The sequence below is a fragment of the Lissotriton helveticus genome, chromosome 6 (genome assembly GCF_964261635.1).
Source record: "Lissotriton helveticus chromosome 6, aLisHel1.1, whole genome shotgun sequence".
NCBI lineage: Eukaryota > Metazoa > Chordata > Amphibia > Caudata > Salamandridae > Lissotriton > Lissotriton helveticus.
In genome coordinates, this window is record NC_136067.1 from 356,017,274 (window position 1) to 356,044,595 (window position 27,322).

Here is a 27,322-nt window from a genome sequence, read left to right on the forward strand (position 1 = left end):
CCCATGCCTCCCATCTCTTCCCAATATGGCCAACCCATTACACACTACACCTCTATAAGAGGAGGGCCGGCCCAACCCTTCAGCCTGTTTTTTTAGTTCTGCGCACGTCTCTCCAGATGCGTCAGGTAAGTGGTGCCTGCTGTAGCGGGTCCGTGGGTCTCGGGTGGAGGTCCTGCTCTAATGGACCCTTGGATCTTAGACTCTTTCTCCCCTCCCCCACCCACCCCTTCCCCCCGGTTTTGAGCGGATTAGGCTCTGCTCTAGCAGGCCAAGGGTTTCCTGGGGGAAGTGGTTGGGTTGCTGTTTGGGTTGGGGGCCGGCGCTGCTTGCCTCCTCTGTTTTTCAGTCCCTTTACTCTGTGCCTGGTTTTCACCACCCGCCTGCCCCTCGTGGTTCTGCGGCGGCTCGGCCTCGTTTTCCCTTGCAATGTGGGGTATGGCCGTCAGCTGCATACATGCTGACTGAGGGCCCATTGCGGCCCGCACCTTGATGCTACTTGTTTGACGGGCTCGCCGCCCGCCTTCCCTTCGGACCACAGCGGGCGGCAGCAGTTGTGCTCAGTTTCAGTATTCCCCGCGTGCACCGCCTGCCCTTAATGCACTGTGGCGGGTGGTGGCTCGGTTTTCTTTTCCCTTCCGATGAGATTGCGACCGTTATGCATATGGGTGTTTTGTGAGGGTACTACTGTTATACAGCGCTCGCCGTTCGCCTTCCTTGCCGCGGGCGGCGGCGGTTGTGCTTTTCATTGTTCCCCACTAGCCTCGATCAGGGACGGCCACGCCGCCCGCCTTCACTTCACTGCTCTCCAGTGAGCGGCGGCGGTTCTCCGAGGTGTGTTCCTCGCTTGCGCTGGACTGCCACTCACTTCCTGCCGGCTAGCTGTATTAGGGGTTGTTCTACTCTTATAACTGCCAGCCTGCCCCTCGGGCGCTGTGGCGGGAGGCAGCTGTGCTGCGCGGCATTCTCCCAGCGCCCTTTGGTTTTCTTTCCCGCCTGCGCCTCGTGGCGGTGCTGTGGGCGGCGTGGCAGGTTCTGAGCTGGGATGGTGCAGTGAGCTAAAAAACGGTGATGGATCAAGCCCTGATCTTTTGACTGGGTAGGAGTGTTCTGCTTAATTCAGATACTCTGTCCATCACCACCCCCTTTATGAATCGTTTTGGCCACCACAAGTGTGGAAGGGTATGCTCAGATGTGAGTCCCTTGCTCACTGCACCATCAGGATTCAAGCAAGCCGGGCCGAAGACGGCTGTAATGCCAGAAACCGGTCCCCGGAAGCTTGTTTCCTTTCCAGTAAAGAATTGGCTTGGTAGTTTGGTCTGCCCTGTTCCCATGATGCACTGGGCCAGGGTCAGACTAATTTGCATGTAGCCAGGTTCTGAGCTGGGATGGTGCAGTGAGCTAAAAAACGGTGATGGGTCAAGCCCTGATCTTTTGACTGGGTAGGAGTGTTCTGCTTAATTCAGATACTCTGTCCATCACCACCCCCTTTATGAATCGTTTTGGCCACCACAAGTGTGGAAGGGTATGCTCAGATGTGAGTCCCTTGCTCACTGCACCATCAGGATTCAAGCAAGCCGGGCCGAAGACGGCTGTAATGCCAGAAACCGGTCCCCGGAAGCTTGTTTCCTTTCCAGTAAAGAATTGGCTTGGTAGTTTGGTCTGTCCTGTTCCCATGATGCACTGGGCCAGGGTCAGACTAATTTGCATGTAGCCAGGTTCTGAGCTGGGATGGTGTAGTGAGCTAAAAAACGGTGATGGATCAAGCCCTGATCTTTTGACAGGGTAGGAGTGTTCTGCTTAATTCAGATACTCTGTCCATCACCACCCCCTTTATGAATCGTTTTGGCCACCACAAGTGTGGAAGGGTATGCTCAGATGTGAGTCCCTTGCTCACTGCACCATCAGGATTCAAGCAAGCCGGGCCGAAGACGGCTGTAATGCCAGAAACCGGTCCCCGGAAGCTTGTTTCCTTTCCAGTAAAGAATTGGCTTGGTAGTTTGGTCTGCCCTGTTCCAATGATGCACTGGGCCAGGGTCAGACTAATTTGCATATAGCCAGGTTCTGAGCTGGGATGGTGCAGTGAGCTAAAAAACGGTGATGGATCAAGCCCTGATCTTTTGACTGGGTAGGAGTGTTCTGCTTAATTCAGATACTCTGTCCATCACCACCCCCTTTATGAATCGTTTTGGCCACCACAAGTGTGGAAGGGTATGCTCAGATGTGAGTCCCTTGCTCACTGTACCATCAGGATTCAAGCAAGCCGGGCCGAAGACGGCTGTAATGCCAGAAACCGGTCCCCGGAAGCTTGTTTCCTTTCCAGTAAAGAATTGGCTTGGTAGTTTGGTCTGCCCTGTTCCCATGATGCACTGGGCCAGGGTCAGACTAATTTGCATGTAGCCAGGTTCTGAGCTGGGATGGTGCAGTGAGCTAAAAAACGGTGATGGATCAAGCCCTGATCTTTTGACTGGGTAGGAGTGTTCTGCTTAATTCAGATACTCTGTCCATCACCACCCCCTTTATGAATCGTTTTGGCCACCACAAGTGTGGAAGGGTATGCTCAGATGTGAGTCCCTTGCTCACTGCACCATCAGGATTCAAGCAAGCCGGGCCGAAGACGGCTGTAATGCCAGAAACCGGTCCCCGGAAGCTTGTTTCCTTTCCAGTAAAGAATTGGCTTGGTAGTTTGGTCTGCCCTGTTCCCATGATGCACTGGGCCAGGGTCAGACTAATTTGCATGTATCCAGGTTCTGAGCTGGGATGGTGCAGTGAGCTAAAAAACGGTGATGGATCAAGCCCTGATCTTTTGACTGGGTAGGAGTGTTCTGCTTAATTCAGATACTCTGTCCATCACCACCCCCTTTATGAATCGTGGGCGGCGGCTGGGCGCCCTTCTGTACACAGCCCGCCTGTCCATCGAACCGCGGCGGCGGTGCTGCGCGGCTGTGTTGGACTTCTGGCTTACCGGGTCTCCACGGAGTACGCGGTCCAGGAGTGTGTGAGGCCTGTTGTCGGACTCGTACTCCTGGGGCGGGGTCGATTGCGCGTTCCCGCGCTGTGAGTGTTTGCAGGTTATTTTTTTCGGCTGCATGGGATTGTGTGTCTGGGTAGGGTTTCTGCGACATGGGGTACAGCCCTCTGTGCTACCTGCATGTTTTCACTTCTATGTTTCTCCTATGTGCTGTGCTTTGCCGCGGGATTTCTTTATGGGGATGTGGCTCATCTTTATGGGGATGTGGCTCAGTGGTAGTGCGCATGCTTTGCATGTATGAGGCCCCGAGTTCGATCCCCGGCTTCTCTGCCGTTTGTCATGTCTGGCATCTGGGATACGTACCCCGTTTTAAACTGTGAGTCGTTTGCCTCGATAAATCCCATGAGATGGGGCTATCTCATTTTATATCCCCTTTCTGCCTGCCCGATTAATCCCATGACCCGTTGCTCCTGGCTGTTGAGTTTGGCTTCGGTTTTTGGCTTTGCAGCTTTCCTCTTATTCTTGCTGTCTTCATGCTGTTCGCGGATCCGGGCTATTTGTTGGCTTCTCCGTGTCTTGTTGTCTTGCAACTGTGTGTACTTACGTTCCTCACGCTGTCCTCTTATGTTTTTGCGGGTGTTCGTGGTATAGGTTCTTTGTTGCTTTGTCCCGCACATCTGCGCTCCATGTTTTCCTCATGCCTTGCTGCCTGCTCTGCTGGTTCCAGCCTCCGCACGGTGTGTGGTATGGTTTTGCTTTGGGCCAGCGGTCCTTCCGTCCTCTGGACTCCGGTTCCTGCCTGCTCTCCGTTGTTAGCGGGGTCTGCCCCGGTCGGTTTCCGTGGGCTGTGGCGTGTCTGCTGGGGCGTGCTGCGGTTGGCGCCTGTCGTTCCGTCACTGGGCTGCGGTGAGGCTTACCATGCTTCTCCTCGCCTCCTGGGGTTCGGGTCTTTGTTGGGGTCTTTTCTGTTACCTCTCTTTTCGCCCTAGTTGGCTCCTTTCCTTGGGTCCTGCCCTCTTCCAGGCCGCTCCGGTTGTCAGTTGTTGGGCTCCCTTGCTCCTGTCCATGGAGCTGTGGCTCTTTGATTGTTCTGCTGCCTTTGGGTGGTGCATTCTTGGTCTGGCCGGGGGTTCGGCGCCCGCCTCTACTGGGGTGTGCGTTCTGGATTTTTATTGCAGGGTCGCTTTTTGGTGGTCTCGCTGGTCCTTCTTGGGCGGGTCCTGTTCTTCGGGTTTCATCTGGCTCCCCAGCTGTTCCAGTTGGAGTTGTCTGCCTTGTTAGGGGCCTTCCACGGGACGTGTTTTGGGTGTTGTTGTCTGGTGGTGTTTCCCCTGTCTGTCTTTTTGCGGATCCTCTGGTTCCTGTTGGTCTCAGATCCTCTGGCCTTTTCCTTGGTTCATTTCTATTGCCCCGTTGACTCCTTTCCCGCCCTGTCTCCTGGTGCGGCCGGTGGTCTGGTGCCTCCTTTCCGGTGTTGGCGGCTTTTGCCGTCCTGGGGGGCGTGCTTGGGTTCCCGTTTTGTGCTGCTTTAGTGGGTTCCCATGATGGCGTGTTTCCCTTCTGGCTTCTGTCTACCGGGGTTTTCCCCTGCTTTGCTGGGTCTTCTTTGTTCCTGTTCTGGGTGGTTTGTCCCCTGCCTCGTGCTCCGGGGTGTTTGTGGGGTTCGCACCTGTGTTTTTTTGACGCTGTGGTGCTGTCCTTGCTGGAGTCACTTGGCTTTGGCCGTCCCGCTCTGCATGCTCATGTTCTCTTCTGGATGGGTCCTGTGGCTCTGTGGGCTGGAAGTTGGCTGCTGGGGCCTGTGTTTGGCCTCGTGGTCACCGGTTGGATTCCCAGTGGGTCCGCTCCGTTTTTCCTCCTGTGGTCTGTGATGGGGTTCCCATTGAGTTGGTTGGTGTCTTACGTCTGTTGTTCTGCTCCAGGATGCCCATGGTGGTACACTTGCACTTTCCAGGTACATGTTTTGTTATATTCTCTCATGCAGTGTTTGTGGGTCGGTCCTTTTTAGTGCCTGGTTGGGAGTTCTCCTGGGTGCATCTGGTCCTGTCCGTTTCCTTTGGCTCCCCGGTATTGGCTCTTTGGCCTTCTCTTCCGGGCTCCCGCTTTACGCTTTCCTGGAGCTTCTGGGCTTGTTTCGCCTGGCCAGGGTTTTTGTCCTGTTGGTGATGCTCGCATGGGTGCGTCTCTGTTGGCGTCTGCTGCTGTGGTGGTTGACTTGGGGACCGTTGCTCTTTGGAACCGGGTCTGGTGGCTTAGTGGACTGATGCATCCACTGCAGGGGCATGTGTTTGGCCTCGTGGTCACAGGTTCAGTTCCCTGTGGGTCCGATCAGTTTTTCTTCCATCTGTGGTCGATATGTTGAGTGCCGTTGGGTGTCTGTATACTTCTGTTGTTCAGCGCCTTGAGACCCACGGGTGATTAGTGTGCTTGCATTTTCACGTGTTATGTTTCATAGCAGAAGTGTGGCATGCGCTTTTTTCCCTTGCTGGTTTTTTGTTTCCAGCGGTGCTGGTGGGTGTCCGTAGTTGCTGGTGCTCCCGGTTCTTGTCGCCCTGGCAGGGACCTGCGCTTCCAGTGTGGTTTTGTATCCTTGGTTTTTGTCCCTGGTCTTGGGGTCCCGGGGCCTGATGGCTCTGGTGGCTTCCTGGGAGTCTTGCCATGGCTCGGGCTCTTTTCGCCCTGCCCTCTGTCCTTCTTGCCATTGGTGTGTTTCTGCCTGTGGTTTTTTCTCCCTGTGCACTTCTGTTGCTGTCGGTTCTTCCTCGTTGGGCCGTGCAGGGCCTGTTTTGTTGGCTTGCTGGCTGTGTGGCCGCCTGGGTGCTCGTTTCGGCGGCTCGCTTCCTCCTTATGGTACTCCCTGGGTGGGTTTGCTTGGTCCCTGTGCGATCCCGGGTCGCCGCGCTGCGTTTCCCTTGGCCAGCTGGGTTCCCTTGTTGGCCGGGTATCTTCAGGGTTGTTTTTGGTGCCTTTTTTTCCTGGGTCCGTTTTGCCTTATGCCTCCCTGGGTTTTCTCCCCTTGGTGTCGCGATCCCTTCCGGGGGGGTCCCTTGTGTGCCTGGGCTCTTGCCAGCCTGTTTAATTGCGTCTGATTCCACTGCCCCGGTTCCTCTGGTGGCTCTGGCTCTCTCGCATTTGGTGGTCCGCCGTGCGGTGTTGCTGTGTTTGTCGGACTGCATCTCTCTGCTGTGGTGGGAATGCCCTCTGTTCCTTCGGTTCCTCTCTCTGGGTTTTTGATCCCCTCTCACTTTTGGCTGTCCCTTGGGCAGTCATGGTGTGTTTGGTCCGGCTTGCTGTTTTCTGTTCTGGGCCCTGTTTGCTGTTGGTTTTGGCTCCGTGCAGTTTGGTTTCCTTGCCTTCTCTGTCCTCCTGAGGCTTTGCTTGGGGCCGATTTTCTGGTTGCGCTTCGTGGCTCTGGGGTCCGGGTTTTTCGGCCTTTTCCCGGTGTCTTTCTGTCCCGGGCGGGTTCTTCCTGCTCATGGTTGCCTCTCTTGGGTGGTCCTTCCGCTCGTCCTGGGCTGTTGGGTTTGCCCTCTTTCGTGGGCGTCCCCTTCTTGTCTGTTGGTTTCTTGTGAGTTTCCATGAAGCCGCTTGGCTTTGGTATGTGCTCACTTTGTTAGTCATGTGGCGAGGAAGACTAACGAGGAGGTAATGCCCTGGTTACTTACCGGTAATCTTCATTACTCCGAGTATAGTCTTCCTCGCCACATGAGTTCCCATCCCTCCCTCCCTGTCTGGCTATCGGCTTTATGTTTGTGCTCGGTAGTTTCAGGCTGATGGGTTGGGCCGGCCCTCCTCTTATAGAGATGTAGTGTGTAATGGGTCGGCAATATTGGGAAGGGATGGGAGGCATGGGAGGCTGACTTTTTGCTTTGGAGGGTTCTGGTGTGGAGCTGAAGCTCACTTTGTTAGTCATGTGGCGAGGAAGACTATACTCGGAGTAATGAAGATTACCGGTAAGTAACGGGGCATGATGTGGCGTACTGGCTTAATTTCAGGAATTATGTGTAAGAAGCATAATGCACATTATCAGAAACTGCACGAGATTATGCCAGCATGACAAACATGTCGGCCGGGCCTAGTCGTGTAATTGCTGAGGAAGGGGGGACCTTTCACATGCCTCCTCTACGACCGAGGGAGCACAGGGAAGGATCATATCACCTGCATCAAGTCAGGCCAGACAAATAGGATGGAGGGAGCTCCTCAAAGATGGGGCCGATTGTATTTCTTCTTCTGAACAAAACTGCATGTTCGCGGTAGAATGCAGAAGGGCACGTTTGCTGGGTGGAAAGAAAGAGCACACCACCTAGAATTAGGTTTTATGAAAAAAGATGGCTGCCTGTACGTGGATATGTTGTCCTATTTTCGTACAGAACATTCGGCCTATTCCTAGGACCTTATGTCAAAGCTAGCATAAGAGATGATTGAGCGTGCAGTCCTTTCATGTACATTTTCCAAAGGGTGGAGTTGCAGTGTCTGTGTGGCCTAATTAGGCTTCTATTGCTGAGATTAGCTGACAGGGAATCCTTAAAATACATTGACATAAATTAAACTTTAAAGACTATAAAAAAACATCTGAAAGTTGTGCAGTTAGGACTGTACGTCCAAATAATTTCTTTTGGTCTTCTCTAAGCACATGCAAATCCGGCAATGAAACTGCCTTTTAGGTTCTGCTTGCCATCGACTGAAAAAAAATGTGACAAGTATGCACTATCCAGCAGTGGTCCACAGACCACCAAGAGATGACCGGCACACATCCTAAGGAGATTATGTGTGGATGCCAGAAATCAATCAGAATGGTGCTACAAATGGAAAGGGAGGAAATTGGGGTCTTTCTGACAGCGGAAACAACGGAGATCGGGATTGGTCAGCATTTTAACCAATCACAAAAGGTTACAGATTTAGGGCCGCTAGAGTCAATCATAATTATTGTGGGTATCCAACGCCACCTGAGTATGCGTTGCGTCGTCCTGCAAGCTTGCTACATATGGGCACCCTGAAGAAAGGCAGTTTCCTATATTCAGGCAGGAAATCTGCCCTATTCTGTAGTTAGACTGTGCAGCGGATCTTTTCACATTTATAAACCAGAGTTCACCTGCAGGTGTACTGAAATAAAAAACTTAAAAATGGATTTTGCCTATTCCACTTTTTGTTTATATATATTTAATTAAGTATTAGCATAAACATGACATTTTGAAAAAAAGCATGATGAAAGTAACATGTAAGAAGATCTCAGGTCTCTTCATTTCTCCCACGTCTTCATCTAGGGCTCAGTGCAACACACTGCAGGTGTGTTTTTCTTCAGCATCTAGTTAGTCAGTATGTGATGTGCAATACTCAGAAACTATTAGTCACCAATTTTACATGTTATCTCCGTGGTCTAATTTTTGCCTTGTTGAGAATAAATACAGCCGGTAGTAATCAACTATGCCATCGAAAATATCAATGCACATGGTAGTACAGCAATTATGTATTACCAAGGGTGGTGTTTCATACTAGTAGGAAAACTACACATCAGCTATTCTCAGTGACATTACTTCTGAAAGCTAAACACAGTACTGTGGCTGCTGGCAGCGTATGCAAGGCGCCCTACAGAGGACAGCCCGTTAGTGCTCCACCGAGGCACTCTCACTATCGCGCCCATCTTTGGGACCACTGTGGAAGTCTCTCCCTTCCGGCGCTCTTCTGCCTCATTTTAGGATTCTGGGGGGGGGGGGGGGGGGGGTGGGGGTCCGAGGTCATGTACTTATACCACCGAACCCTGGTGCAGGCCTCTTTGTTCCCCAGCTGGACACGCTGTTGTGTCGTGGTGTGTCCCAGAAGCCTGTGTCGGGTGTAGGTGATTTTCTGTGGTGAGTACAAGGCCCTCCTTTTTTTGTGGTTTCTCTTGCCTTCCTGCGATGCACTTTAGGGCTGGTTGCTCCAGCCTCCTGGCTGTTCGGGGTCCTTGATTTGGCCATTAGGTCAAGAATTAGTGTAGTGGGGGGGGGGGGCTGTTGCCGTTTGGTGATGCACCATTCCATATCACTGAGCCCTGTGGGGCTTTGTAGTGTGGATGTTTCAGCCCCTAGCTCGGCCCGTGGTAAGCGCATTGGTTTCCGGCACTCCAGAATGGATGATTCGCTTGGCTGATGCGAGGCGGGAAGTCTGTTACAGAAATTGCTTTCCACTGCCCACTCTTTCTAATATGATGATATTGAGTGGGCTATTTGCCATGTCAGGGATCGTACAGGATGAGCGTTGCTTGACTTTTACTCATGCACCAAGCCATTTTCTTGTCGATTTCTGCTAGGAGGAACAATTGAGCGGTCTGGGGATTGTATGTAGGTAGTGTGTGGTACTCGGAGAATTGGCCTTCTGTTGGTATTGTCTTTTCTACAGAAGCTCTTGTGTTTGCTGGTTTAATTTCAAGCTTGCTTACAAGAAGAAACTAATGTAAAGACATACCTTTAGTTCCAGATTCGTAGTGCGCACCATGCTTAACCCGCCATAAGGAAGTGTGTATGGCATGTTGGGTATTTCTGGGCGTAAGGAATCCGGAAAAGAATACATGGGGCTATAGAAAGTGGATGTCAATAGCTTTTCCTTTAACAAAGCTATGCTGCTCATGTTAACTACTGCATAAACGAAACTGCACCGCAGCATAGCATTTGACTATGCCTGACTCCTTCCAAAATGTACGTCCAAAAAGACACCATTGTCAGATAGCCTCAGCTGGGGACTGTCCGTTCTCGGCTACACCAGCCGCACGACATGACTTCTTATATCAAGCAAACTCCAGGGTTATAACTGTTGTTACCAATGACATATGTTTTTGGCCAAAGTTCTCTTTCCCGCTAAGAACACCAGCTGTTGTACCACTGGGCCGGGCTGGCATCCCGCTTATGACAGTGCTTTAAATGGGCCAGTACTCGCCGGTACTGAGTACCGGCACTTTTTATTTTTACCAAGCCGAGTGCCGGGACTTCTCCACTGTCAAGGAGAGTACCGGTACTCAGCTTCTGAATGATAACATGGGCACTGACTGGTGCCCGAGGGCCAGCTGAGTGATGGTTTTTGGCAGCATATTGGCCGTGAAGTCTGTATTATTGTGTTGTGACATCTAGCAGGCTGCCTGGTGGCGCCTTAACAGCCAATTGGAGGCCTGCCGCTGGGTCGTATTGTTAGTGCCTTAGAAGAACGCTGGTACAAAAGGCCATTTTCACCAATTGCCCTCCCAGTGGGGTCTGATTGTCTTTCTCCTCTCTCAGTTTCCCCTGCAAATCCACCTCACCCAGCCCACCTGCTGGGACTTTGAGTCCATAATGGTTGGAGATGTGGAGTTAGGCCACCTGGCGCCCAGGTGAGGTGGGAGGTCAAATGACTTCCCCATGGGAGTCCAGTATTGTTCTTCTCCCTGACCTCTACCCTGCTGGACTCACACGCTCGGGACCCTGCAGTGTTAACTGTCTGCCACTGCAAGCTCTCCGGCCCTGGGGCTTTCTGCCGAGGAAAGAGGAGGGAACATGGGGGTGAGTGAAGGTGAAGAGTGAGGCGGGGAAAGAGCAGAGAGTTTAAAGTAGGAAAAGGTAGAGTGGCGAAGGGGCAAGCGCAGACAGAGATATGTAAGAGATCCAGACCGTTATGGAAAGATGTAGAGAGGAGTAGAGAGGGCAGATTAGAAATAGAAGGAGTAAAATATTTTGAACACGAAAAAAAAGAAATAGAAGGAGTGATGGTAGAGAGTGATAGGATACAATAGGGGACAGAATTAGAGAGGTGAGTGTGGGAGGGATCCCTAGGTTTGAGATGTGAAGACAGATAGTGTGTGTTTGAGAGGAACAGATGTATTTGAAAAGAAATGCGAGGAATGCTTGTTTGTGTGTGTGCACTCTTGTATATATAAGGAGTATGCCAGATGCAAGCAAGTAGGAACATTAGGATTATTATTTAAAGAAGCTGCAAATATTACAAAACAAGGAAATATGAACATTTGGCGTTTGGCCTTCATTTTGTGAAATGAGTTAACACATTTTGTTTAGATTGATATATTTCTCATGTTTTGCTCCGTCCCACAACCAATGTAAGTGCCAGAGTCTCTGTCGCCCTAGAGCACATTGATTATTAGCCTGAAAGTGCTAAAAGTAGTGTTGATGGCTTGGCACATTAAGGGTTTTAGCTATTAATCTGCACATATAGAAAGTTTGAGACCACTATCCAGGAATTGAAAGGGCAAAATGAATACACAATAGAAGTTTTTTTGTATCATGTCTCTCTCCGCCTCCAACCCCACCCAGTAGCCACGCCCCTAGCTCAGTTTAATGAGTACCTGCACTTATTTTTCCCATTTAAAGCACTGGCTTATGACATCTTTCACTGCAATGTAATGTTTCCACTTGCATTCCTCTCATGCACAAAAAAATCAATATAACAAAAAATAAATAAAAAAAACAATGGTGCTTTATTGTCACAAAGCAATAGTAAGTGTCCACGAGGAGCCAACACTATAATCACTCCGCAATGTGAAGGGTGAAGTGTATCTACATTTGAAGAGATAGGCATATTGCTAATTTTGCATTTTAAAATACAAGAGGTGAAATGGTAAGGCTGGTACATTGAATCCCTACAGTGAAGGTTTAGGAGTATCCTTTTGCAGAACTTTAATGTATCAGGATTTGGCGTCAGTCTTAGAAGAGCCCAAAAATAACAAATGGCCAATACCGTACTGATATTCTTACAAGAGGCAGGGACCAGGGGCACTTGAAGGTCTAGTATCAAGCTCCTAAAATTACTTTAATGTACGGAGTAGGGAATGCAGTTCCTTTTTATTTTTTTTAATTTTTTTTTTTTTTATCTAGTCTAACCCCCCCCACCGGTCCAAGATTACGAAAACAAAGAGAAATCATATATTTGCATATGGTTACAGGCTGTACACCAATTACACTTTCAAGTTGCATATTCAAAGTTACATTCTGACTTCAACAGCCAATATAATTTCAGGCAAGAAAAAAAAGATCCTAAAAGTGAGTCCAATCTAACAAAACAGAAGTAGTGTTGATCGGGCTGGTACGCCAGGAAAGATTTGGGGAGCGGAATACAGAGGAAACAGAGGCGGAGCGGAGAACTGAAAATTAATAGAGTGTGGTACCCAGGTCAGTCAAGTCCCAAAGATGCACTGGGGAGCGAGACTCTTTAGGAGCGAGTGCACTCACACACCCAGAAGGGTGTCATCTTTCATCACTAGGCGAGCTCCACGTCCGGAGGCGTTGCAATGCCTGACTGGCCCCCACAAGGCGGCTCTTTACCAGATATCTCTCAAATATGTCATTTTGAACTGTATGAAGCATGGGTGTGGGGTTGCGAGGTGTAGATTGGTGTGAAGTGATTCAGTCAGCTGGGACTATTAGAGAAGTGCAGGTAAAAATTGGTCAGAAGGTCCTCAAAAAAGATATTAATGAGTAAGTCACCAAACCTATATTAAAACAAGGTGTGTGCTAGCACCTGAAATTATGATCTATGATAGCTGGTGGGTCGACATGTTTCTTGCCCTGGTCATTCCACAAGGGATCTGGTGGCATTTTTTCAGGACCAATAAATCCTAATCTACACGAGTGGTTGGAATCGGTAATTATTAAATTACCCGATTTCCAATCACCAGGCAATTGCCTACATCCATATCAATACCTTAAAATTGATGTAAAAAAACGACCTGTAATCAAAAAATGAGAAACATAAATTGTGGCAAATCTTAAGTGTGGCATGCGTGACACTGCAAACCATGCCATTAGGTTGTGTTCATTACACACGATAATGCACATGTATTCCTTTAAAAAAGACAAAACTTGACATACACCATATACAGACTCCAATCACTGGCCCCCCAAAGAGGTTGACAAAGCACCATGCTGTGGTGCGTTGGGGCTTCCTCAAGTTGGCGCTAAGCTACACGCTAATTACGCATGCTGAAAGAAAGATCCCCAAGAATTAAGGATGGCCGAGCCGTTTACCCTCCATCTCATGTGATGCGCACCCATATGTAATGCCTTGGGGGCACCAGTAGACTTGCAGGATCCACAACAAAGGTGTGCGGTACAACCTACCCGGGCTCAGCTCCCTCGGAAGTGAGGGAATTGTACGGGTGACCGTCATTAAGTACCGCGTCCATCATATTGTGATAGGTGAAGCGGATCCGTCCTGCTGAACTTCTCACTGCCATCTGACAAAGCTCTGTTGCGGGTGCCATCTTACTAGTACAGCCTGCACAACTAGAACACTCCTTTCCCCAGTAGGGGACTCCTTACGAGTGCCATTGTAGAGTAATTTTGTATTTGAAATTCGTCTCAGCCTCGGGAGTAAGGGAGCTGGCAGGGGACTCATTGTGGGCGTCATTATTGAGCTGTGATACCGCCACGGATGGGGAGGCATTCTTGGTTGGCAATTCATTTTTATCAAAGGTTTCCTTTCAAGGACCTCAGCCGAGAGTCATCTCAAGTGGGAAAAAAAACTTTTTTAGAAAAACAGTAAAACAAAAAGGTAAATTTCTATGGAACTCTGCACAGACTGATCAGTCAGTGTGAAGGAATGTGCTAGCGTATACAAAAAGTGTACTTCCACAAGAACATTCATATCAGGTGGTTGTCAATCTTTTTGCCTTCCTGATGTCGGTAACAGTATGTCATCCAAGAGACTAGTGGCGTCTCCCACATTAGAGTTGTGTAGTTGGAGTCGGTACGCCAAAACCAGGCATTTGATCTCATGTAGAACAATTAGTGTGTGATCTTACTCCATGGGATCTCACCGTTTAATCCCCTGTAAATGTGTTACCAAGTGGAAAATCCATTTCTATACCCTCCTGAATAGTGTCTTTATGTTCATGTTAAGGTGTGCCTCAAGTATCGTCCAACTTATGTCATCTGGTGTGTGGCCCATGTTGAGATAATGTGTGCTCATTGTGGTACTTACTGCAGCGTATATTGCTACAGTGTTCCTTTATCCTCAATGTGACTGGCCGGGTGGTCAAGCCCACATATCTCAATCCACAAGGGCAGGTAACCATGTAGACACAGTGTTTTGAATTGCAGTTTGTATGTGTCATTTGTGTCCAGATAAAATATGTATCTATCTGGATCTCTTTGGTGATCGTGGTGACTTTGCATACAGAACATGTTCCACAAGGGAAATGACCGCTAACGGGGTAGGTCCCATAAAGATCACTGTTCTGGTTGTTTGAGACCTCGTGTTCTTGTATGGATTAAAATGTCTTTGAGGTGCGCATGAATGCAAATCGGGAGAGTTTGAAAGATAGGTCACCCGCTTGTGAAATGGACCAACTCTTTTTGATGATGTTTCTTATTTTGTTAGATTTAGGAGTATAGGAGTTCACGCATGTCAGTAAGTCCTCCGGTTGTCTACTGCAAGGTTCTAATAGTGCTACTCTGTTTTAGTTTCTCACAAGATTTTGGGCTCTCCTCACACTGTGTGGGGGATACTCTTGTGCCTTGAGATTGGCCGCCAGGGATTTTGACTGAGTGTCATGATCATGTAGTGAGCTGCTGTTGCGGAGCATCCATAAAAATTGCCCAAAGGGTAAGTTAGCCCTAAGGTCCTTCAGATGGTGACTCCCATAAAACAACAGACTATTTCTGTCCATATGTTTTCTGTATGTATTGGTTTGTAGTGTGTCTCCAGTCCATCTGATCATGAGATCAAGGAAAGGGTGCTCCTCTTCAGAAATGTTGTGTGAGAAGCATAGGTAAGGATTTAATGTGTTGACCCACTAGTCAAAGTCCTCGCAAACTGCCCTTTCCAAAATATGAGAATATCATCTATAAATCTGCACCACTGGATGATGTTGGTATTGAAGGGGTTGCTAGTGCTCAGGATGTGTTGACCTTCAAAGTTGGCCATATACAGACATGCCACACTAGGAGCAAATGTACTCACTCCCCATGGAAGTACCCTGGGTTTGATGATATAGCTATTCGGTCCACATTGAAAACCTTTTTCTGTTACGGCTATGGTGGCACATTCCATAATGAACCTGATTGGAGTTGGTAATGTCCATGTCTCTGTACAGAGGGTATTCTTCATAACCTCTAGGGTGGCTTTCTGGGCGATGTTGGTATAAAGAGATTCCACATCCAAGTTCACCAGTAGGTCTATCTGGGAACCATCGGGCATTGCAGCGCCGGCCCAACGTGGAGCTCGCTCGTGTTAGGGCACTTACTACTAAAGAGTCACGCTCCTCAGTGACTCTTTGGGACTTGACTGACCTGGTCACCACACTGTTAATTTTCAGTATAGGAACTGCATACCCTACTTAGTACACAATACCGTACTGAGCAAACGATTAAAGTGCGAATAGTGAAAACATCTGATAAATAACAATAACTGTGCAAAAAATCTCTACTTACTGTGTTTCCATCCAGACATATTTTTATTGATAAGTTTTAAATATATATATTATATTTAATACATATAAATGTGTGTATACATATATATACACACACAGATACACATATATATAAATATATATCTATATTTATATATTAACAGCACAGTGAGTAAAACGTCCTCCTGAATGCTACTTCTCTATGTAAAGGTTAAAATGAAAAAGAGACGCAGACTTTAAATACTGAATATCGTTTTTTACTAACTGGGACGTATGCAAAAAGGGGCACAACTCAATGGACGGAGGAGTCTTCTAGCCTCACTTCAAACACAAAAAACACAACGAAATAAAACACCACAAAACCACAGAAATGTAATAGTGATGACTCTAAAAAGATATTTCTGAGAATGATGTCAGAGCAGGTTAGTATATAGCTTAAAACGTTACACAAAGTTAACATTTCGAGGAGATAGTACAAGTCCAAGAAGGGAAAACAAGGCCTCTACCTGTCTGTAGCGGGGAAGAAAGATGAAGGCTGCGGGCAAGAGTTAGATAGCCCTCCATCAGCTGGGCCAGTCAGATGAGAGAAGGGCCCTTTGCAGTACATAGGTTTACTAGACATAGGGGTACATTTAAAAAGCAAAACAAACGTTACTTGCCATTAATTAAATCACTAAGTGAGCACTTCAATGAGACACACTACATTTGGCACTCATCTTTAGAAATATAAGGACAAAACTGAATAGAGTTAGCAGAAACAGATCACTGACTTTAATGCTAAATGTTGTGTACAAAATGTAGTAAATGCCTTTTAACCCCTCGAAAAGTGAATGATCAAATTGTTCTAAGGTTTAGTCGTCCATATTTCTACATCACCATATGCAAATCTATCAAATTGATTTTTTAACCCCTTGCATGCGGCCGCGATTCTGCGCCTGTGCGGCAAAATCGCAAGTGGGCGGGTTCATGACGACCCCCAGCCGTCATCAGCACACGAGCGCCGTAGTGCATGATGGCTTGGGGCCGTCATCAGCATGCAAGGGGTTAGTATAATAAAAATATGAGTAAAGATTGTCCACGAAAATGTATATAGGTTGTCATAAAACCAAGACTTGTGTACTATCAATCTTTTTACACAAACGCTCCAACTAATATCACAGCACTATTTCTCAATGCTCTTGTCTGAGACACACGTGTGTTTCCACTAAGATGTTATGGCCATGGGGCAATTGTTCATCATATTACACATGCTTCACACTCTTCAAGATACCGCACATACTAGGAAAGGAAAAGGGGGACAAATAAGAATTTGCTCATACAGGAGTATTAACGCTGAAAGGTGGCAGCAGCGCCCGGTGGGCTCCCATGTATAACATCACCACCACTGCAATCGCGGCTCATGGCCAATGCTTAATTTTCTCTACTACTAGTCGCTTGGCAACACGATATTAAATGATTATAGCAAGGAAAAAGTGAGGGGTTACAAACCGGTGGTAACTCTGCACAAGTGAAGTAAAACTTAAGGTAACTATATTACCCAAAGTTATTCCACTCTAATGAGAGGAAGGAACAAGGAAGGCCACACTGGGAAGTTAGAATCAGGGATGCATTTTTGTGCTTCCAGAGCTTCAGTTTTCCCCATCTTGTTGAGTATCTATTAGGGATCCATCACTTTTGTTGGCGACTATATCAACACATCCAGAGTTTGCTGAATCTATTGAAAGAAGTTCGTTTAGTTCCTATTTATTTATTTCTTCATTTTGCAAAGCACCAGCGTGGTATTTTATGTTTACCATAGCGAATAATTATCGCACATATGTCTTTCTACAGCCCTTTCTGTCATCCTTCTAACAAAATACGTACACAAACCTTGCATACGACAGAGTGTTGAGCTTGGCTCGCTCGAGCATCGGATCTCCACTTCACATAGTGCGACTGTCAAGAACGCCTTTCCTTATGGAATCTGTAGAGTCCTCTCAGCTCAGTGAAAAGTAAAGGAATGACCATCAGTGAGTTGGCACTTTCCAATCATTGTCCATGGAGTTCCACAGGTGACTTCTTAGAGGTCCTAGCTTTATGTCACTTGAAATCTCCCCAGCAGACTGATCTCAAGCTACTGGATCCGCTGCTGACTAGCACGGTTTTCTCTACAGAAATACCATATACACACAAGCATATAGATAGTGGTTCAAAAGAGAGCGGGGATTTTTTTTTTTTGCGGTTTTATATAGTGTGAACTTGACCCAAAGGTATTGGAGCACTTTACAAGAGCACCAGTTATTTTCCACAAGGACACGTGCATTTCTGTTAGGCACAGGGAGATTACGTGATTTGCCCAGAATCATAGGATGCTGAACCAACGCCGAGGCTCAAACCTGGTTCCCCAGCTCCAAAGTCAGCAGCTCTGGCCATTAGTCCACTTCCTTCTTTTTCATAGGCACTCTTATCCTGTAATCCCATAAGATTTGTACATAGCGCTAAGAGCCTCATTACCAGTTCCCTGGTTTTCCTTTAATACCCCTCCAACCACCCTGAGTTACTGATACCCAGGTTACTGGTAACTCTGCCCAAAGAACTCTGAATTGACATTAAGTTTTTGCTTAAGTTCTGTCTCGATTACACTGTACATGCTGTCAGATGATGTTGAAAATACACGTGAATTTGCCCTGTGGCCTGAGAGTGTCCAGTTTTACACCTTATCTGTGTGAATCTGCACAACTTCGCATCATTTGGCAATTTTGGAGTGACCTAAGTATCACTACTTTGCTAGGTTTCTGCAATCTATGAATAATCGATCCACTCTTTTTAAAAGCAGTTTTCCTAGCAGACGAGCCAGCAAAGTAGTGCCAACCATTGCTCCTTCCTTGTTACACAAACAGATGCCTGAAATTGAAACTGAAGAGGTTGAAGCCAAAAAGATACATCAAGACCTACTGATTACAGAATTGGTGTAGATGATGCAAAGGGATGAGTGCCAATACCATATGGATCGCAAAGTTATACAAACCACACTGATTTGTCCCTTTACACAATGGAGGAAGAGCAACCAGGCAAGTGTGAACTGACACACTCAATCATCCAGGCACCCAAACATTCCATTCAAGACCATCACACCAACATTCCATGCATCACATTCACACTGGCTGAGCAGCTAGGGAATAGGTAACCAGATATATACAACACAGGTTACTACATTATGTTTAAACTAATTATATGAATATATTTGAGTGCGTCCTGTACATGAGTTCATGGTCTGTTTTTGTCTTGTAAACTGTTTTTGAATTCCTGGAGTACTGAACCAGATGGCCAGTCTAGATCACCTATAATTTAAATTACATCAGCAATGGCCTGACGAATGGCAGTCCTTAAATTCCGACTCGTTATCATAAAATAAGTCCCATGGGGCCATCGTCCTCTATGTCTTACATTGCCCAGGGTGCACGTAGGAAAAATGGGCTGCTGTCTAAAGAATGATAAAGAGAAGCAGGACTCTGCTCAGGGAGGCCCTAGAAGTTCACATAGATCTCAACATACCTCTGATGAGGAGACCATTCTCCATCTGAGTGATGTGGGAAGGCGGGCTGAACAAACGGACCCTCGTGAGAATTGTTTCTTTCCAGTACTTCACCTGCATAGATACCATGCAGAGGCGACCTAAGTGAAAAAAATGATACTTTAAAAAGCAAGGAGAGACATTTCTCTCAATATTCACTCTATATCTAGAAGAAAGCAAGGGAAAGTTAAAGCAAAACAAAAAGAACAGCAACATCAGATCCCAAAATGTCCTGGGTTGATTTATCGTGCCAAGCCGTAAACCTCAGATGAGGAGTACCCCTATTTGACTTCCCTCATCAGTTTAACGGGACCGAGTCTTTCTTCAACTGAAGGGCAGACAGACAGCTGTGTTGCTTAGGGCCACAACCAAAGTCCTGCTCCACAGGCTTACTGTGTTTTCCATATAAGGTGCTCTCTCTCTCTTGGCCAGGATTTGCCAGTGGACCTGATGTGTCCAGCATCTCTGACCCTTTCTAACACAGTTGCAAAGTTTGAATACTAGAGAAGGCAGGAAAGCCTCTGCCTTTTACCGGGCAACAAGCAGTAAACAGGCCTTCTTGTCTTCTCTTGCACTTTCCAACTCCAGTGACATTCTTATTTCTCGCCGGTGGGTGCCATCGGTTTTAGGAGAAACTCAGCAGTGGGTATTGATGCTTCTGAAAACCTATTAATTGCCCTTCGGATTTTATTCCCCATCCTCTTCACACATTGAGCACAAGAAATAGAGTTCTGGTGAAATATTTCGTTCCGAGGGCCTGGTCCCTGGAATGTGCGGGGGTGCAGGATCGTCCTGCTTGCCAGGGGATGAAGTTCCCTGGTAAGTCTTTGTTCTTCTGTGCCTTCTACAGTCCTAATTCAATCTTCTCGAGCCCAGAGCTGTGCATGAAGAGGAACACTACACAGTATTCCTGCAGCCATGTGCCTAGTTGCTTTACCTAGTGAAGCAAGAAAGCACCTTTGAATGATGTTACTGCCGGGGCATGCCAGCCTCATATTTAGCCTATCTCCCTTCTAAACATTAGGGGGCAGATTTACAATAACTGGCGCATCCCCAGGGATGCGCCAGTTATTGTGCGCCGCAGCTACGCCACCCACGGTGCGCCGCATTTACAATGCGGCGCACCATGGGGCAAAAACGGCACAGATGCGTGACGCATCTGTGCTGTAAAGGCGGCGCATTGCTGGAGTTGCGACGCAGCTCCAGCAAGGCTCTGGGGTGCCATATCTGTCCAATGCTGCGTCAAGCCTTACGCCTGCTTCAAGCAGGCGCAGGGTTTTGACGCAGCATTGGCCTAAGAGTGACTGAGTGAAATCTTGTAGATTTCACTCAGCCACTTTTAGGAGGCGTTCCTGCACAGGAACGCCCCCCTGCGCCGGAACGCCTCCTTATGGCGCAGGGCTTTACAACATAACGCATCTCCCAGATGCGTCACGTTGTAAATACCCCGCACCATAGCGCATCTTTTGCGCCGCCGTTGCGCCACAAAAGTGACGCAACGGCGGCGTAAAAAAGGCGCAAGGGGCTTGTAAATCTGCCCCTTGGTATCCAGACCTTGTGCGATGTCAAACATAATGCACAGTGACATAGGAAGTTTTTTTAAGTTTGGCGGTGGCAGGGCATTCTCCAAGAATTGTCGGACGTCCCATCCATCCTATGTAGACGTATACATGGGGAGGGGTGCGGGTTGAGTGTGTGTATAAGTATATACATACATACATACATATAGACACACTTTACTTCGCTTTCACTTGCAGCCACTCAACCCGACAAATAGGATCAGCAGTTCTGTCCACGTCGAATCAGATTCCTCTATTTTTAAAATGTTTGGGTTTGCAAATATCCACAAATCCTCTGCAATTAAAACAGCCATGATATATATAAGTGCAAACCTTTTAAACGGCATCTTTAAACACTTATATCTCAAAACCACTGAGCCGATACACACCAAACCAAGGAAAGCACACTTTATGAGTAAAGTTCTAATGTTATGTCAAGATTAAGCGGTTTTGCCTGTAGGCACAAAGGGCCCGATTCACAGAACTAACTTAAGACAAAATCCTAAACTTACTACTATTTTGGTATTTACAGAAGGCACTTACTCATTTTGGTATTTACAGAAGGCACTTACTCATTTCGGTATTCACAGAAGTTAGGAGTCCTAACTTTAGGACTCTTAAATGCCTTCTGTGAATACCGAAAGTCTTAAAGTTAGGATTTTTCTCAATTTAGTAGTAGTAAAGTTAGGACTCCTAACTTTAGGACTCCTAAATGCCTTCTGTGAATGCCGAAAGTCTTAAAATTAGGATTTCTCTCAATTTAGTAGTAGTAAAGTTAGGACCCCTAACATTTAGACTCCTAAATGCCTTCTGTGAATACCAAAAGTCTTAAAATTAGGGTTTTTCTTAGTTTAGTAGTAGTAAAGTTAGGACTCCTTACTTTAGAACTCCTAAATGGCTGCTGTGAATACCGTCTTAAAATTAGGATTTTTCTCAACTTTACTACTACTAAACTGAGAAAATTCCTAATTTTAAGACTTTCGGTATTCACAGAAGGCATTTAGGAGTCCTAAAGTTAGCAGTCTTAACTTTACTACTCCTAAACTGAGAAAAATCCTAACTTTAGGACTTTCGGTATATAAAGTTAGGACTCCTAACTTCTGTGAATACCAAAATGAGTAAGTGCCTTCTGTGAATACGAAAATGGTAGTAAGTTTAGGATTTTGTCTTAAGTTAGTTCTGTGAATCGGGCCCAAAGAACATGTCCTATTGCTGCTAATATGGGGAGCACATCTTTTTCACCTGCCCCTTAACTTATTTTCCCCTGCACAGAAATCCACAACATTTGGAACCTTAGCTTAGCTATGGACATTTTGTTTCCCAAATTCGTTGAGATCAAAGGTTATATATTTAAAAAGAAATTAAATGCACGGTAGGTGTGAATGCGCTTACTGAATTGTTTCATGAGATTTTTTTCTCCTGTTCGGTGATGATGGTGTAAACTATTGATGTAGGCTAGTGGTCTATTTCTGTTAGCTCCTTCCTCTTTACTCCCCCAACCCAAAAACCAACCACTGCCCTTAAGGGCACCTTGAACTCTTATACTTATTAAAGATGCTTCCTTAAAACGTCACCTTGACATAAAATATTTATAATGTGAGACATATAAAAATATGAGTTGAGCTGCATCATTTCGCGACTAGGCTGGCACCTTGAATTACTACGTGAATAAAGCTGAAAATACTAATCTTTCCATGTGTACTATTTCTGCCTCTACTAAATTTGCCAGCTTCCGCTGTCTAAGGCAAGTCCCGCTCACGCCTGGCCCTCATTGGCATTATGCCTTACTGTTAAAAGATCAATACCCTTGGCAGTCTTCAGCCCCGTGACAATCTCGCCCAGAGCTGCCTAACAGGCCATGAAAGAGAACACCCTTTGGTCCCAACCAGATTGCGGTTGGCAACTGGTTATCCCTGGTTGCCTTCCCTGTTATGAATAATTGTCCTACAAGTATGACCCCCTGTCCCTGTGATGGTGTATCGACATAAAGCACGCAGCACTTTATCTTGTTTTGTGTTTTTTTTTATGAGGGTTTGGGAAAATGATTATTTAAAACCAATGTTTCTCACACAAAATATCAAGGATTTTGTGGAACGTCATATATTTGCAGTTGAGTATCCGTTTGCATATTTTAGTACTGCACTTTATATCTGGGGTGCTATAAATCTTAGGAAAAGCCCTGTATTGTAACATACATTTTTAGGAATGATTTGACTGTTTTAATTTTTGTTATATTTATTGGTGATATATTGTATGATCTTTTGTGCCACCAGTATTTGTGTTGAATAAGGAATATGATTGATTGAATGCCAGGTATGTTAACCTATTCTGTGCGAGAAGAACCACAGTGAGCCACTCCAGTAAATGCACATAGGCTAGATAGAACAAATGCCTTTGGTCAGGTTGTCATCAATATTAGACAAGGAGGTAGGTCCCTTGGGGAGGGAGGGCCTGACTTTAATTTCTTCTTTGGAAATAGCATAGTTTGTGTTTTCTAAAAGTCTTCACACAAATCATTAGGGAGATTGTCAGGCCTCTGTTTAACTGCCCCCACTTTGGGATGGCAGTCATGAAGTCTCCCTGTCATCTGGGTCCACTAGTGTTTTATGCATTCTGCAGCATGATGGTGTAGTAAGAGAGGCACAAGTTTGATGCCCAGTAGCATTTTACAACAATGGACTAAATAGAATGCATTTGTGCCTCTGCATGGGGCCAATTTATAAAGGAAAGATCAACTTACAAGTCATTGGTTTTACCATACAAGCTTTTATCTTTCAGCTCCTATTTTGGTGGGAATACGCAAAATCCCACTGCTTAAGCATTGCCATATGCACAAGATGGGCATTTACAAGTGTGTGATAAATCCTAAAGAGGAAGATTTTCAGCAGTTAAATCCGATAGCTGATGCGTGCCTATGAGGTGGAAATGCAGTGTAATTTCTTTCCATCTGATAAAAAATATCCAGGTTGAGAACAATGGCAGCCGCCACTAACAAAGGGGGGTAGGGCTCGTGGCGGGAGCGCAGGGGGATACGGATAAATAATCATTTGAAAAAACATACCTGATGCCGCCAGCCGCCTTCCCCGTCGTGTCACTCCTGCTGGCCTCTTCCTGGGTCCCAGCAGCCCCTGTTATAGACTTCCAGCCAATCCCTGTGCTACAGAGCAGCGCAGGGATTGGTCTGAGCAGGCTGAAAAGATACCCCACTGACACCACTCCCCTCTTCTGAAATACTTCTTCAAAGTACAGCACTATTCCACTCTTTTGGAATGCCTCAGGGCTGGAGAAACCTAAGTGCGCATGTGTGTTTTGGTCGGCTTCAGACAGCCAGCCAAACACACATGCGCACTTAGGGAGTGCACAAGCACTCCTCCTCCACCCGCCCATGACCCGCCCATCCCTGCACAAGCTGGCAAACAAAAAATAAAACGATGCTAGAGCATTGTTTTATTTTTCCTTTGCTGGCTCTGCGCCAGGCAGTGCGATGACGCTCCTCCGCCATTTGCGGAGGAGCCGCCACTGCATTCCATGTAGAGAGAGGAAACATGGTGGTCCATATAATTTCCAACATGGAAACCCAATTTCTATTTTTAGGAGATAAAGTACAAATGTTTCCCAAGTGGCAATGATTCTGCTAGAGCCGGAGTAGCTGTTGGCCAGTTTTGGCGGTCCAGGGCTGTTGCTGGTGCCGGTCATTTTCTCCAGATGCGAGAGAAAGAGAAAGAATAGAGGGGTGCAAGGGAGACCAAGGGCTAGGAGAGGAAAGGATGTGGCTGGATGAGTATTTTTTCCAGGGCTGCTTTGGTTCCCCAGTCCAGAACTGAGTTCTGCAAGCATTTGGTAATACATAGAAACTTCCTACTTTGTGGAAGTTAAAAGCATTTTGCAGGGTTATTTCTCTCCCTTTCATCAACACTCTCCCGACCTACGCTTTATCCCGGTCCTATCATACAACTGCATAAAACCAAAACCTAATTTGCAAATTGTCGCTACTCACGTATGGTATTTGCAACCAGAACAATCTGCAAATTCTGCTACTGTCAATCCAGATTTGAGATTTCTGGAGAAAAACTCTAGTTTTGAACATCCAACTAACACATATGTGCACACATTTTTTGTTAACCTGGTGCCTTATCCCAAGCACTGCGTGCCTAAGTAGCTCTCAGGGTACAGTTTGCAGTATCCTGTTGAAGCCAAAATGGTTTACACAAAAAACATACACTAGTGGGTCAGGGTGGACTGGCATCATACACTGTGCATAACTCTTTAGGGGCAGCCTAGGGTAACTTGACATGTTGGCCTTGACTTTATTAACAGATAAGAATCCCCTGGCCAGTCTGGCCTGGTGGTGATCATTGCCTATGTTTAATACTACAACTTGGATATCCTCTCTGACAAAAAATGCATAAATGCATAGTGCACAAGTCTAGTCACCGGTATTAAAGATGGCCACCAAGAACCAAAACAAAAATACAGCTTTACAAACAGAGCTGAGCACAGTGCAAACAAGGAAATTTGCGACTGTCTGTGAACATTATTTCCCAATAATGTCATATAAAAGTGCTGTAAAAAAGATCTAGTTGTGGTAATTGCGTCCTGATTTTAAGCCAACAGGACGGCTCCCCACAAATAAAGGGCCAACTTGCTGATAGGAGGTCCTACGTGTTCTCTGCTCTGGGCCAGACTCTCAGCCTCACATTTTATCAGCAGTATCAGCAGTATCAGCAGCATCCCCCTCCTAAACAAACCGGCGGAAAGCGACATTCAAAATCAGACAACACAATAACCTATATTTGCTCTTATTAATGTTCGCTCTTTGGCTAAACATAGGCAAGAAATTGCTGATCTACTTCTAGACAGGAACATTGATATAATGTTCCTGACAGAGACCTGGATGGATAAAACATTGGATCCAGATCTTGTGATAGCCGTTCCAAATGGATTTAAAGCCTATAGACAGGACAGAACAGGCAAAAGAGGAGGTGGGATAGCTATAATAGCCCGGGATACCTTCAAAATTCGCATTACGACAGTACCTACCACGACATGTGAGGCGTTCCAGTTTGATATTTACCTGTCTCCTTCCTATAATTTTAGAGGCATTTTATCATACAGACGACCTGAGATTCGGTTGGGATTTCTTACAGAAATTGCCACCATTTTAGAATCCCTTGCAACCGAGAAGTCGATAACACTGTTAGGAGACTTCAATTTCCATCTAGACTGTAATGGAGATAAAGACACCATGACCCTACAGTCAGAAATGGAGGTCTGCGGCCTATCACAGTTGGTGATGGGACCTACCCATAATGCAGGGCATACTTTAGATGGTATATTTACCAATCTAGAAAATCTGCTAATCACTGACGTCCTCCCAATGACTTGGACTGATCATTACTTAATACTAGGTACTATAAAAATTAGCGAAGCACCCTGTCTTAAAACACCCCCTCCCAGACAGGAACCTTTTAAGGTATGGAAAGATATCAACATTCCTAACCTCAAGGTATCACTAGACAACTCTAAGCCTACCGTGTCTACTGATCCAGAAATAGCTACAAAGCAATACCAAGCTTGGCTGGCCCATGCTACTAATAAATTAGTTCCAGTTAAACGAATTTCCAGGAATAGAAGTTCTCCTTCAGCACCCTGGTATACAGAGGAACTCAGAAAACATAAACAACTTTGTAGAAATAAAGAAAGGCACTGGAGGATAAACTATGATGATGAAAGCAAATATAAGTATAAGGAGCTTCTAACTCAGTACAAACTCTTGATCATGGAGGCCAAAAAAAAGTACTACAGGGAGCAAATTGAGAGTGCAAAAAACTCTAATAAAAAGCTCTATGACATAACCAAACAACTTGCAGGAGGTGCTCCTGACTTGAATCCCCCATTTTCACAAAGTTTCTGTGACTCATTAGCATCCTTCTTTTTCACTAAAGTGAATGATATTTTCTCAGCATTTACCTCCTCTGATAATCAAAGCATTGATGATATAATAACGCCACATACTGACAATATCTTTTCGCAGTTTGTGGAAATTTCAGAAAATCAAACCCAGGATATCATCAAATCCATTAAGTCTGGCTCAGCATTGGATCCTTGCCCCTTGAAAACTCTCCGCCCATTAATGGACACCTTGGTCCCAGTTATAACCCAAATTTGCAATTCAATGTTCCGCACAGGAATCTTCCCCACCCCATTAAAAAAAACCTTACTGAAGCCACTCTTGAAAAAATCCGGCCTAGATAAAACGGAGTTAAAAAACTACAGGCCTATAGCCAACCTCCCGTTTCTAGCCAAAGTAGCAGAAAAAGCCATGAACATTCAACTTGCGGAATTTATCGAGCAACACCATCTGCTCGATGAAACCCAATTTGGATTCCGCAAGTTTCATGGAACAGAAACGGCGCTTATCAAAGCGGCGGATGACATCCGATTAATCAGAGATCAAGGAGGCTCAGCACTGCTGGTGCTTCTAGACCTATCGGCCGCCTTCGACACGGTCGACCACAAGATTTTGGTTGACCGTGTTGAAAGGATGGGCGTGCTAGGCCTAGCTAAGAATCTACTGGCATCTTTTCTGGCGGATAGATCCCAGGCAGTCGTCCTGGGACAATTCGAGTCAGCAGAGTTGTTCTTGCCATGTGGGGTACCTCAAGGTTCATCCCTTAGTCCGACACTATTTAACATCTATGTGTCGGACCTTGCTAAAACCATCAAAGCGCATGGGATGAACCTTACCTCATATGCGGATGACACCCAGTTGATTCTGACCATCAGAAATGATGGGGAAACAGTAGCGGAGAGTTTTAAAGCAGGTATGCTGGCCATCGGACGGTGGATGTCAGCAAACTGCCTAAAACTGAACT

The 27,322-nt window shown here is 46.3% G+C and overlaps 1 protein-coding gene across 5 annotated transcripts in view; it reads right to left on the reverse strand.

Annotated features, from left to right (window-relative positions):
* Positions 1-27,322, reverse strand: part of LPIN1 (lipin 1) — a 478,422-nt gene that overhangs the window by 82,693 nt on the left and 368,407 nt on the right. For 3 of the 5 annotated variants that reach the window (XM_078647786.1, XM_078647788.1, XM_078647787.1), the window contains 2 exons: positions 18,870-18,989; positions 15,842-15,949 (listed from right to left, as the gene is read on the reverse strand). In XM_078647786.1, coding sequence (XP_078503912.1) covers positions 15,842-15,949; positions 18,870-18,989 — 228 coding nt within the window. The remainder of the gene's footprint in view (positions 1-15,841; positions 15,950-18,869; positions 18,990-27,322) is intronic. The other 2 variants (XM_078647790.1, XM_078647789.1) reach the window with 1 other exon arrangement.